Genomic DNA, 14,570 nt, shown 5'->3' with positions numbered 1-14,570 from the left:
AACTGAGAAAAGCAAGCAAAATTGAAAATCCTTAAAGATGAAACATTCTTTATTACATTTTTGAATAAACTGGCAAAATAAGGCAAATTTGGATTGAGACATACAATCATAGCTGAATTTTCTTGCATTTTCTTTTCTGTCACAACCTCTTATAGAACTAATTTGGCTTTCTTTTATTTAATTGTACACCATGTATGACAGATCTGTGTAACTTCCTTAAACATGACTCATTTTTTAAAAAAGCCAAAAATGCAATTGTGGGATAAGCTAAATGAGTTTCTGTCCCCAAAGTCTTTATATGTACAGCTATTATTTGAATTCATAACTAGGGAGGATGGGCTTGATTCTACAAACCACATTTACACAAATAGTTCTTTCTCATATTAGTCTCATTAAGTAAGGGTAAATAGAGGTTTGCAGGATTGGGATCTATACTTTCCTATCCATAATTAATTGTAAAATTGAGGGGGGCCCACACATCAATGGGAATACTAAGTATAATTCTTAGATATTGTAACACTTATTGTCCAGTTATCTCAGAATACTTCAAACATAGTATTTAGCCTCACATTGTGAAGTACTTACAAGTTGTTATCCCAGTTTTACAGATGAGGAAATTAAGGCACACAGTGCGTGATTGATGGCAATTAGAAATAGGGGTATTCAGCTCCTTCTAAGAAGGTCTGATTCTGCCAAATTTTACCCATGCAAGTTGTCCTGATTCATGGGAATAGTACCACTGACTCCTCTTGTCAACTGATTCTTATATGAGCAGTGGTTTGCAGTGATTTGCCCAAGGTCTCACAGGAAGTCTGTGGCAGAGACAGGAATAGAACTCACATCTTCATCCCACTACCATAGTGATGCTTAGGTTCATATTATTAAAGAGTATATTATGTATCATCCATAACCTTAATTGAATACACATAGAGGAGCAATTAACTCTGTGGTGCCACTCGTTTGGGAAAGCTTGTACTATACTAGTAAAACTTAGATAGCTGTCTCTGTTTCAATGTTGCAACATAATTGTATATATTTTTAATATTAAAATCACCTATATTTGTCCTCAAGAAAACAAGAGATCTCATGTATCACTTGGAATTCTTCCTTTTTAAGGTAATTATCTTTGGCTTGTGTAGCGGCTTAATTTTTCTTGCTCCATCAATAGGAATGCTCAAAGAAATACAACATAAAGGGTTTTATCTGTGCTATTGATTAGCTAGGAAGGGATATGTTTTGGACTCTGTTACAGCTTCTCTAGAGTGTATTTATTTAAATTGGAAAAAAATCAGTATTACTTGAAAAAAATGTAAAACTTTCATTTAACAATACAAAAGAGGGCACTGCTTAATCCCTGAAGTAGGAAATTGCTTTTCTTCATGATCCATTGGTTTCATACTGTTTCTGGCTGCTGGTGCTGAAGGAGAGAGAAACTATGCTCTTACTCTCTTTTCTCTGTATCAATTTTCTTATCCCTCTGCTGAGGCATGACTGCTAAATTGTTGTTGAAGTAAATAAAAAAAAGGGGATGGGAGAGAAGGGCGGGAAGCTTGACTATAAAATGCTCTTTGAGTCTCAAGTGGACAATTTCTTAATACTGAAGCAAGGTGAAAATTTACATGGGAAAATGAAAAAAGAAATTAAGGATTTAATTTAGGATCAAAGCTGAAGTTGTATGTGTTGTAGCTATTCTTTGGGGTGCTGGTATGGGTTTCTACCTAATTCAGCAGCACATTCCCAGAAGATGACTTAGGAAAGTGTTGGGGGGATTGGTTTTGTTTTCCCCCTTCTGTTCTGGTCTTATACATGCACGTACAGACGCAGATATACACATACACAGTACATATCAAATCATAATTAAAAGCAAAATATACGGCTGGTTGGAAGAGATACTGCTTGTTTCATCTTGCTTGAAACTGATTCAGTTTGTTGGTTAAAAGCACCTATTGTTTTAATTATGTTTTTGATATGCATTGCAAAAATGTATAACATTACAGCTCAGGGCTGAGAAATCCTAATTGTACACAACTAAGGCAATGAACTATTTAACATTTTGAAGCTGCTATCTTTAATTAATGAAGTTTTGTCATTGTCAGTATGAAGATTTTTTTTTAAGTTAGCATACCAAAGGCAACACAGTTATTTTCTTTCCAAGCTGTAGCAGCATAAAATTGCATTTTTTTCTCTCTTCCCTTCACTGGGACCTCCCTTGTTTTTGTTTTTTGTTTTAAACTGCCGTTACAGAATTGTTCTTCACTCTAATTTAGCCCTACAAGGTAAACAAAATGGCAGAGTATTGTGATCCTCAGCTTTTGATCTATTTATGTAATAGGAAAGAAACCTGTATATTTTATTTCAAGCTCTCGCGTGTGTAGATATTGAAGAAAATAGTAAGACCATACCATATGCCCAATAAAATCTTCATTAAAAAGGCATTAGTCAATTAATCCAGCTCACTGTGTGGTTCATTTTATTTAGAATGAAATAAAGTAAGTTCATTAGTTTGCAGATTTAATGTTTTCTACTGTACCTAAAGCAACCAGTAACAATTCCACCGAGACTCTGCAGATCTCACTAACACCTGTCAAGATAAACACATGGCTCTCTAGGGGAATCAGTTTGGCAACATAACTGAGGAAATCTTGGAAAAAACGTAGTCTTCCACACAACATAAATAAATAAATACATAAATACATCAATAAATAAATTAAATTGGTGCACAGTATAAACCTGATTAATGATTTTTTCATGTACCTCTAAGGTCATATATATCTTTTGAAAGTGTGTGTGGGGTGGGATTCAAATATTCTCCCAAGAATAAATATTTTAGAACATACAACACTCCATTTGAAGGATATAGAATAATTATGCAATTTGAATGGAGCCACAGAGAGGTTTTCTGAAACCAGCAATCAAATCTTCATCCCCTCGGGGCTAATATATTAGCTTATATTGGCACTATTTGCATCACTACATTTAAAAATGTCATCTCCATTTTAAACCCCTATATTTAGGGGTTTATAACTTAGATATAGACATTTGCTTGGTGCTTCAAGCTGGAATGCAAAGTCTTAGCTCAATAGTGATACTTTTTTAAAAGCAAATTCGAAACAAAAACCTATATTTGAACATTTTAAAGTTAGAAGTAATTAACGGTCTCTGCTTCTTTTTTGCCTCTTTTAATAAACTACATATTTGTGTTTTATTTGTCCACAATATTGACTAGTGCTTTCTGGGTGTGTAAAAGAAATGGCTGTATTGTTTGGTTTAACTCAAATTTGCTGGTCGTGTAGACTAACATTTTTCAACAAGAATGTACATAGAATTTTTGTAGCAGACTTGGTGCCAGATCTTAAAGAAATTATATACTGGTACGACTGCCAGGGTGGAATTCCAACACGTTTTACATTCCACATCCCTCTGCCAGAAGTGATTCACTTAGGGCTGGTCTACACTGGGGGGGGGGGGGAGAGATCGATCCAAGATACTTCAACTTCAGCTACGCTATTCGCGTAGCTGAAGTTGCGTATCTTGGATCGAATTACCTGGGGTCCAGACGGCGCGAGATCGACGGCCGCTGCTCCCCCGTCGACTGCACTACCGCCTCTCGCTCTGGTGGAGTTCCGGAGTCGACAGTGAGCGCGTTCGGGGATTGATATATTGCGTCTTAATGAGATGCGATATATCGATCCCGGATAAATCGATTGCTACCCGCCAATACGGCGGGTAGTGAAGACATACCCTTAGGGAAGACAAGGAGTGATACTGATATATTGTTTCCTTCCAGTTTTATTGGAGGAAGACAGTTGGAATCTCTGCCTGGGAAGACTCCAGAGAAACCCCATTAGGAAAAGTTTCTCAGAGGATATGTTGAGTCAGCAATTCTTGGCTATCCTAGCTACACTGACTTCCTAACCAGCACGGTCTGTTTGAGGTTATTCTGGCTATCTCTGTGCCCCCCTAATGAAGCAGAGGTTGTGGCAACTTCTTCCCATTGCAACTTCCTCCCAGTGGTCTTTCCATCTAGGGAGACTTGCACCTGGGCTTATGGCAGCCTTTGATTTTATTTTAACTGACAGCATAATACCTCACTTACTGTTCCAATAAACGGCCACAGAGCCCACAGCCTGTATGCAACACATGATATAGAAGGTGCAGTAATTCATATATTGTTCCTATTGTTTAGAGACCTTTAAACAATGAACAGGGATTGTGTATAATTAGGGTGTTCATACTGAATATATATTTAGCAGTGTCCCACAACTCTGGATTCTATTATAGGCATTCACTCTTGATCTTCATCAATCTACATGACGATTAATTTGCAAACTGTTCTTGCACTTTTTTCTAGCAGGAGCTGAGGAGTCCAAATCAGTAGAATTTTGGCTGTAGTCAGGGATCTCATTCTTCTGTGGTGCTACAGTGCCAATTTCTTCAGCAATGTTGGGAGAATCAAAGATCAAAGCTAGCTCAGGTATGTCTACACATGCTACACTCATGCCTTGAATTGTACACACACCCTCACTAATTTAACTGGAATGAAAACCCCATTTAACACCAAAGCAGACATGGTTTAACACTTTTAGCTTAATTATAGCATATGCTATTTGCAGACAAGACCTAGATATTGAATAGGGGTTTCCAGCCAATTAAATTAGCTTGATAGAGCTAGCGCTAATAAAAAATAAATTTCTTATTTTCACTAGTTTAAACAAGGCCCATATTTTCAGCCCTCCTGCCACCATAGTGTCTTCCTTCAAGTGGGGCCACTAAAGTCTGGCAATACAACATAAACATCAGCAAATTGGGTTTAAGTTCAGGGTTCTCTGCCCCTGGGAATTAAAACCACATCCATTTCAGCTTCACCTATCCTATCCTAAGTACACAGCTAACCGGGATTCATATTCCACTCATGTCAGTAGGAGGTAAAAATGACTCTGAAATCCCCCTATTTTAAATAAGAAATGTTGCTTACCATAGGTTTTAACAGTGCTTACTCGCAGACACTTTTACTTTTCATTTAAAAGCTTAACTCTGAGTGCTAAGAACTCCCAGTTAGGTTTTTTTAAATAAAACATAAAAAGACTGGAAGTGTCTGACTGCCACAATTTCCTTCAGAATAGAGAGAAATGTTTGCCCCAGTTACAAAAATGAAAGAGAGAGGATTTTACCTCTTGTCCTTTCCCTACATTCTTTCTACCTGTTAATCTCCTTTTCCTCTTTCCATCCTTCTCCACCTTTCATGAATTCTTTCTCCCTTTTATTGCTTTCTTCCTTGTTCTTCGCACTGCTGCTCTTCTTTCCCCTTCCCTCTCCTCTTCACCATTCTTGACCTATTGTTCCCTTTTTTCATCTCTTCCTTTCTCCTCCCACCATTTTCTCTTTTCTGTGTCATTCCCTCTACCTGCAACCTCTTTGTTGTTGTCAGTGGCTTGCTTCCTACATGTCTCTTCTAGGACCTGCATTGCAACACCTTTCCCAAGAACTTGGATAAGTTTCCTCTTGACTTCTCTCTGTGTTACAAGATTCAGAGCAGAGTGATGTAAAATGTTATTTCCTCAAATGAGTCCAACATTATCTCCACGCTGCTCCCAGCCAGAGAGATCAGGCACCGAGAAGCCATGCTCAGAAATCAAATCTGTGTCTCTTGCATGGCAGGATGGAGCAACTGTGTTTTATTGATTTTATTTAAACATCGCATAACCCACAACAGCCATCAGAGCATGGTGTTGGCTGCAGAATGAACCTCACCTTCCAAACTGGAAAATGATCTTTCAACTCTGCAACCTCCTTACACAATAATCCCAGCTACTCTACATCCTACAGAGTTACTAGGAAGGTCCAGCCCCTTTTTGTTCTTTCAAATATGTTACTTGTTACTTGAGTTAGTGAGCTGTAGCTGATGTCTCCAAGGAGAACTAAGGAGCTAGGAGAGGAGGTGGAGTGAGGGATGGGGATTATAGGAGCACAAAGCAAGAGCACCATTCTAGTGTTGCTGCTAGTGTTTTATTCATTGCTGTAGGAAGCCTTGAATTTCATGGATATCAGGAAGTTAGGAACAGCAGAAAGCTCACCTACAGTCAGCAGTTTATTTCAATACTGTGTTGGGAATTTTCAAAGTACAAATTATCTTGCAATGTAAGTCTTTACTTTTCAGACGTCCCTTTGTGTTCTTTCAACTATTATGTCCTTAAGAAGCCTGAAAAGGCTAATACAGACTCAGATGTTGTGATGGTGGCAACTTGTTGATGTTAAGAGCCTGCACCTGCTAGCTGTTTGGTACTCTCAGTACTAATAGCTCTGAGTTTAATATACAGCAGTCAACTGATCCATAGATTTGAATCCCTAAATCCTGATTAACATGATAGACTGTAACACCTAAAAACAAGTCAGCCTTATATCCACCAGTGCTAAATATTTATCTGCATGATTGATAATAGTGGATTTCCATATCCAGTCATATCCATTTTAAATTACCCATCTGTAGAATGGCTACAGTCATTATGAGCAGTCAGGAAAATAATGGATGTTTTTTAAAACTGCAGTACTATATGTGAAGAGGTTATTGAAAGGTTGGTTTCAGTGACTGGGAGGAATAACTTCTTTTTGTGGAGCTGTTTCACCAATTGAATAATGACCTGGCAAAGTGGTAGCAGATACAGGAGGAAATTTTGGAAACAAAAAATAATGTACACAAGTAGGAAATATGCATTAGAGTCTGTAATGTAAGAGTGTATTGCAGATTCGAGACAACCACTTCTTTTAATTTTCTTTTTCATTTTCCTTTCTTCTTCTTTTTTATTTTTTCAATTTCATTTTGGCTTTTCTTCTTCCTGCAGTCTTTTCAGTTTCAAAAAGTTAGGAAGTATGGTCCAGTGGCTAGGGCTCTAGTATACTCTTTGGGAAACCCAAGTCCCTGCTATGCCACAAACTTCCTATGTGACCTTGCGCAAGTCACTTAGTCTTGCATCCACAAAAGGATTTAGGTGTTGTGATACTCAGGGTTTGTCTTCACTACCAGAGTAAGTATGTGATTAACGTAACTGGAGTCGACGTAACCTATGTCACTTACCCCGGTGTCTTCATTGCACTGCATTGATGGGAGACGCTCTCTGATCGACTTACCTTGGGTGGAGAGCCACTTAAACTCCACCTCTGTGAGAGGCATGGCTCTTTAGTTGAAGTAGTTAGCTCGACACAGTGTCAGTGTAGACACTGCGTTGCTTACATCAACTACTGCTGCCTTTCAGAAACCATCCCACAGTGCCCCATACTGGCAGTTAAATCGGTGCAAGCTCTCCTGGTGAGGACACGCACTGCCTAGACAAGGAGTATAGTGTGGATGTGTAAAATTGATTCAATTACTACAGAGGCTGTCTGTCAAAGTAACTTAGGTCAACTTAATTTTGTAGTGTAGACTTGCCCTAAAGTTACACATGTGCATAAGTGTTTCCAGGTGGACCTTAAATCTGTATGTATTTTTCCTCACTGTGCTTTCACCATCTTATTGCTATCCTTGTGCATGTTTATCTTTGTACTAAATAAAACCCTCAATAAACTAGAGCTAGATTGTGACATTACAATTTGCTCTGAGAAAGGGATGGTGCATACCTGAACATACCTCCCTTCCCCCCATGAGATGACCAGAGAACAAACTGCGACTCCTGCCTTGTTGTGGGGAAGGAGTAGAATACTGTGTTTGTAGACTAGAGTTTTTTGGCCAGGTTAATTATCAGTTTACACAATTTTAAATGCAATTGGAGACACCACTTAAAACTTCTGTTTTAGAACAATCTGGTGGTGATTCACCCTAAGGCTGAGCAAAAGTTTGTGTAGTGACTGCATGAGAATTTACAGTGGTGTTAGTTGTTTGGCAGTCAATTAACTAATTACAATAATAGAAAATACAATCAAGAAAAAGCCACAGTTCGACCTTGCAACCATCCATCTGGGTATGTCTACACTGCAACTGGGAGGTGTGGTTGCAGCAGGTGTAGACATACCCAAGCTACCTGCTCTCCCCTCTGACACCCAAGTCAAAACCTTTCCCGGGAATAGCAGAGTTTCCTCTCTCCCTCGTACTCCCTCTGTGGATCCAAGGGCTGTGGCAATATAGCCCATGATAAATTAGAAAGTGTCTAGGAAAACTTATACTCATATTAGGGTTCTTTTCCATTAATATTAATTTATATATAAATATTAGCTCTGTCAATTAATTGCAGTTAACTCACACAATTAGTTCAAAAATTAATTGTGATTAAAAATATTAATCGCGATTAAACGCACTGTTAAACAAGAAAATACCAATTGAAATTTATTAAATATTTTGGATGTTTTTCTACATTTTTATATATATCTTGTATTCTGTGTTTTAATTGAAATCAAAGTGTATATTTTGATTACAAATATTTGCACTGTAAAAATGATAAACAGAAGAAATAGTGTTTTTCAATTCACCTTATACAAGTATTGTAGTGCAATCTCTTTGTCCTGAAAGTGAAATTTACAAATGTCCTGAAAGTGCAATTTACAGATTTTTTTTTGGTTACATAACTGCACTAAAAAAAAAAAAATGTAAAATTTCAGAGTGTACAAGTTCACTCAGTCCTACTTCTTTTTCAGCCAATAACTAAGACAAACAAGTTTGTTTATATTTACAGGAGATAATGCTGTCCTCTTCTTATTTACAATGTCACCAGAAAGTGAGAACAGGCATTTGCATGGCACTTTTGTGCCAGATATGCTAAACATTCCTATGCCCCTTCATGCTTCAGTCACCATTCCAGAGGACATGCTTCCATGCTGAGACGCTTGTTAAAAAAATAATGCGTTAATTAAATTTGTGACCGAACTCCTTGGGGAAGAATTGTACGTCCCCTGCTCTGTTTTACCCGCATTCTGCCATATTTTTCTTGCTATGGCAGTCTCAGATGATGACCCAGCACATGTTGTTGTTCGTTTTAAGAACACTTTCACTGCAGATTTGACAAAATGCATAGAAGGTACCAATGTCCAAGACTGTAGCATTTAGTTTCAGAAAGGGGAACTACACAAAAATGAGGAGTTAAACAGAAATTAAAGGATACAGTGCCAAAACTGAAATCTCTGCAAGCTGCATGGAAACTTTTTAAAGACACCATAATAGAGACTCAACTTAAATGTATACCACACATTAAAAAACAGTAAGAAAACCAAAAAAGAGCCATTGTGGCTAAACAACAAAGTAAAAGAAACAGTGAGATGCACTGGACAATCGAGGTGCTAAAGGAGCACTCAAGGACGATAAGGCCATTGCGGAGAAACTGAAAGAATTCTTTGCATCGGTCTGCATGGCTGCGGATGTGAGGAAGATTCTTAAACCTGAGCCATCCTTTTAAGGTGACAGATCTGAGGAACTGTCCCAGATCGAGGTATCATTAGAGGAGGTTTTAGAACAAACTGATAAATTAAACAGCAATAAGTCACCAGGACCAGATGGTATTCACCCAAGAGTTCTGAAAGAACTTAAATGTGAACTTGCAGAACTACTAACTGTAGTCTGTAACCTATCATTTAAATCAGTTTCTGTACCAGATGACTGGAGAATAGCTAATGTGCCACCAATTTTTAAAAAGGACTCCAGAGGTGATCCCAGCAATTACAGGCCTGTTAACCTGACTTCAGTACCGGGCAAACTGGTTGAAACTATAATAAAGAACAATATTGTCAAACATATAGATGAACATAATTTGTTGCAGAAGAGTCAACATGGTTTTAGTAAAGGGAAATCAGGCCGCACCAATCTGCTAGAATTCTTTAGAGGGTCAACAAGCATGTGGACCAAGGGGAACCAGTGGATATAGTGTATTTAGATTTTCAGAAAGCCTTTGACAAGGTCCCTCACCAAAAGCTCTTACGCAAAGTAAGCTGCCACGGGATAAGAGGGCAGGTGCTCTCATGGATTGGTAACTGGTTAAAAGATAGGAAACAAAGGGTAGGTATAAATGGTCAGTTTTCAGAATGAAGAGAGGTAAATAGTGGTGTCCCCTAGGGGTCTGTTCTGGGACTAGTCCTATTCAACGTTTTCATAAATGATCTGAAAAAAAGGGTAAACAGTGAGGTGGCAAAATTTGCAGATGGTACAAAATTACTAAAGATAGTTAAGACCCAGGCAGACTGCGAAGAGCTACAAAAAGATCTCTCAAAAGTGGGTGACTGGGCAACAAAATGGCAGATGAACTTTAATGTTGATAAATGCAAAGTAATGCACATTGGAAAGCATAATCCCAGCTATACATATAAAATGATGGGGTCTAAATTAGCTGTTACCACTCAAGAAAGAGAGCCATTGTGGATAGTTCTCTAAAAACATCCACTCAATGTGCAGCGGCAGTCAAAAAAACGAACAGAATGCTAGGAATAATTAAGAAACGGATATAGGACAGAAAATATCATGTTGCCGCTATTTAAATCCATGGTACGCCCACATCTTGAATACTGTGTGCAGATGTTGTTGCCCCCTCTCAAAAAAGATATATTGGAATTGGAAAAGGTTCAGAAAAGAGCAACAAAAATGATTGGGGTATGGAACGACTTCCTTATGAGTAGAGACTAATAAGACTGGGATTTTTCAGCTTGGAAAAGAGATGGCTAAGGGGAGATATGATTGCGGTCTATAAAATCTTGAGTGGTGTAGAGAAAGTAGATAAGGAAGTGTTGTTTACTACTTCTCATAACACAAGAACTAGGGATCACCAAATGAAATTAATAGGCGGCAAGTTTAAAACAAATAAAAGGAACTATTTCTTCACACAACACACAGTAAACCTGTGGAACTCCTTGCCAGAGGGTGTTGTGAAGGCCAAGACCATAACAGGGTTCAAAAAAGAACTAAATAAATTCATGGAAGATAGGTCAATCAATGGCTATTAGCCAGGATGGGCAGGGATTTTGTCCCTAGCCTCTGTTTGCTAGAAACTGGGAATGGGCGACATCGAATGGATCACTTGATGATTACCTGTTCCGTTCATTCCTTCTGGGGCACCTGGCAATGGCCACTGTCGGAAGACAGGATACCGGGCTTGATGGACCTTTGGTCTGACCCAGTAGGGCCATTCTTATTGTGATATTTGTAAAGCTAGCTACAGCACTCAACCCAAGATTTAAGAATCTGAAGTGCCTTCCAAAACCTGAGAGGGACGAAGTAGGGAGCATGCTTTCAGAAATCTTAAAAGAGCAGTACTCCAGTGCAGAAACTACAGAACCCGAACCACTAAAAAAGAAAATCAACCTTCTGCCTGTGGCATCTGACTCAGATGATGAAAATGAACATGCGTCGGTCGGCTCTGCTTTGGATGTTTTTTGAACAGAACCCGTCATCAACATGGATGCATGTCCCCTGTAATGGTGGTTGAAGCGTGAAGGGACATTTGAATCTTTAGTGCATCTGGCGTGTAAACATCTTGCAATGCTGGCTATAACAATGCCATGAGAACACCTGTTCTCACTTTCAGGTGACATTGTAAACAAGAAGTGGGCAGCATTATCTCCTGCAAATGTAAACAAACTTGTTTGTCTGAGTGATTGGCTGAACAAGAAGTAGGACTGAGTGGACTTGCAAGCTCTAAAATTTTACATTATTCTATTTTTGAATGCAGATTTTTGTACATAATTCTATATTTGTAAATTCAACTTGGATAGCTCAGTGGTTTGAGCATTGGCTTGCTAAACCCAGGGTTGTGAGTTCAATCCTTGAGGGGGCCATTTAGGGTTCTGGGGCAAAAATCTGTCTGGGGATTGGTCCTACTTTGAGCAGGGGGGTCGACTAGATGACCTCCTGAGGTCCCTTCCATCCCTGATATTCTATGATAAAGAGATTGCACTACAGAACTTGTATTAGGTGAATTGAAAAATACTATTTCTCTATTTCTTTTGTCTTTTTTTCAGTGCAAACACTTGTAATTAAAAATAAATATAAAGTGAACACTTTACACTTTGTATTGTAACTGAAATCAATATATTGGAAAATGTAGAAAACATTGAAAAATATTTAAATAAGTGGTATTCTATTATTGTTTAACAGTGTGATTAAACACGATTAATTTTTTAAATTGTGTGATTAATTGCAATTAATTTTAATCGCTTGACAGCCCTAATATATATAATACAGTATATATATTAAAGTTTCTTTAACACCCAGTTTTTTTCTCGCACACATACTCACCCCATAGATCACAACACTGCTAAAAGCATAGCAGAAAACAGACAAAAGTCTAGAGTTGCCGGAATAAAGAAAGCTGAAAATCTGTGTTTAACACACCCTGTTGTGTCCAGGTATGGTATTGCACAGAATATGGGAATATGCTTCTACATCAGGTGGCTTCTAAAAAGCATCTGAATTTGTAATATGTGTTCAATGAGCTACAATATACCTTGGGAATATCGTTTTCATTTGAATTATATAATTTCATAGTTAAACTTTAAATTTCTTTTTATGGCTTTCTTTATATTGTTTTTAAGAGCAAGAGCATATGTGTTTATGTGCCTATTCAGCATACTAAATTCAGTATTTCAACATATTGGATTAAATCTGAAGCGATGCAGACAAATGTTTTCTTCCATTGTTTTGTGCCAGCTGTTCCGGTATAAACCCATTTAAATCTCTTTCCTAGTTGTGTTTTGGTTTGCCTAGCTTTTCCCAGCCATACATTGTCAGGGAAAATGGGAACTCTTTGTTAGGAGTGATGTGTGTAATTACCAGCTCATCAACACAGACGCTTGAGGAGATGGCAAGCCATGTTCAGCAGACCTGGTTTGAACACCTGGTGGAACAAGTTTAGTCCAATGAAAGCCCCCGAAGTCATTCCTCTTAAGCTGTAAGTGAGCTTTCTAGACATCGGCACATCCGACCCGTCGGAGGAGGGGAATGGCGCCCCGCATTAGACTAATTCGTCACCAGAATCTGATGGCAGTTTAGGAGGGGTCGTTTGTGTGTGCTCGCCGCACCGCCTGACACATGTTCCTTTAGTATATGGCGTCTGAAAGGAAGAGGAAAAGCGGGACGAATGGATTGAAGCTGAACTCAGCCTCCCTCTTTAACATAGGCTCGTCCTCTGCATTGCATCCAAGCTTCAGTGATTTGCTGTTCGGAGACTGCAGATTTGCATAGCACTTCTCTTCGCAAGCGTGGTTATCCCTCCTCCCCCAAGCCCAGCTTCTTTCATAAGGGTGCACTATTTTCCTGAAAACATCCTCGGGTATTACTGTCACCACTGAGATCGCCGGAGCAGCTTGCCTGATTATTGCCTAGCTCTGTATGGGAGTGTGTATGCTTGTGCGAGCGCACTGGGCGAGCTTGTTCGCGAGGCTCCCCAGGTCGAAGCTGACTGGAGGGGCGAGCAGCGGGGTGAGTGGTCTCCCCTTTTCTGGCGCCGGCCGGCCGGCTGCTGCGGTTCTCCCTCCCCTTTTTCTCTTGTGGAGCACAACTGTGGCCTGACTGGTTCCCCTGTGGATTACCGAGGAGGAGATGCTTGGCACACTTGTAACTGGGGAGCATTGTCAGTGAGCAGGAGCGCTGGGAACTAGCAGTTGGTTGAGTGTGGGGGGTTGGTTTTGCCCCCTCTCCCTCTTTGCGAAGTCTCGGAACTGACTGGCTTCTCCGCCTCGGACGATGTTTCGGATTGTTTGGGGTAGAAGACGACCTGGACCCAAGGATCCCCGGAAGCTTTCCCCAAAGGAAGAGATGGCTCCCCTGGCGAAGTGAGCTGCCCCCGGCGCGGGGTGCCTCTGTGCGCGCCTCTCTCCAAAGTTTGCCACCTTTGCTGTGGCTGCTGCTCCTGCCGGGGACCCCGCGGGCCGGCGCGTCGTGGAGCAGAGGATGGGGGGGCTGCTGAAATGCAGCCCGGAGCCGGGCCCCACCAGCAGTAGCAGCGGCGCGGGAGGGCGCCTGGCCCTGCTCTGGATAGTTCCACTCACTCTCAGCGGCCTCCTCGGGGTGGCGTGGGGAGCCTCCAGTTTGGGTGCTCACCACATTCACCATTTCCATGGCAGCAGCAAACATCATTCAGTGCCTATCGCTATCTACAGGTCACCGGCTTCCTTGCGAGGCGGACACGGTGGGTTCGCTGCCGGTTCGGTAACCCCGAGCTCCGCAGCTTGTGTGCATGTTGCCGGTGGTGTTTGTCTGGCCCATTTGCTGTCCGTGAATCACGATCCTCTTTGGTCCTAGTGCCAGTGATCCACAGGGGCAGGGAGCTACTGTCAATGGTCCACAGGGGTCAGAGATCCATAGCGGGCAAGGATCCCAATGCCAGGGATGTAGAGGGGGCAGGGATCTACACTGGGTGGACGCGTGGAGGGGGGAATGCGGGTCACATTCCCCCTCCCCCCCGATTGTCCGTGGAGACGCTCCTGGGGTCGGTCTGAACATGGACATATGGGGGGCGGACTTGGGTGACTCGCATTTGTAAATGAACCCTTCCTCGCCTTCCCCCCCGCTGCTGCTCAAAGAAGGAGGGGTAGCCCCAGACCAAAGGAGTCCCCAGCGCAGGGTCCCAGGAGGCGCTGTTCGGCTCGGCTGAGTGGGAGCTCCC

The 14,570-nt window shown here is 40.7% G+C and overlaps 1 protein-coding gene across 16 annotated transcripts in view; it reads left to right on the top strand.

Moving 5' to 3' along the window:
• NRXN1 (neurexin 1) overlaps positions 1 to 14,570 on the top strand; it is a 1,243,173-nt gene that overhangs the window by 768,726 nt on the left and 459,877 nt on the right. For 4 of the 16 annotated variants that reach the window (XM_054022360.1, XM_054022359.1, XM_054022358.1 and 1 more), the window contains exon 1: positions 13,195 to 14,093. The exons of the other annotated variants lie outside the window; for them this stretch is intronic. In XM_054022360.1, coding sequence (XP_053878335.1) covers positions 13,856 to 14,093 — 238 coding nt within the window. In that variant the 5' untranslated portion in view covers positions 13,195 to 13,855. Of the gene's footprint in view, positions 1 to 13,194; positions 14,094 to 14,570 lie in introns of those variants that run through there. 16 annotated transcript variants of the gene reach the window in all.

This window comes from Malaclemys terrapin, chromosome 3 (assembly GCF_027887155.1).
Source record: "Malaclemys terrapin pileata isolate rMalTer1 chromosome 3, rMalTer1.hap1, whole genome shotgun sequence".
NCBI classification, from domain to species: domain Eukaryota; kingdom Metazoa; phylum Chordata; order Testudines; family Emydidae; genus Malaclemys; species Malaclemys terrapin.
This window is presented reverse-complemented; position numbering and strand designations above follow the sequence as displayed.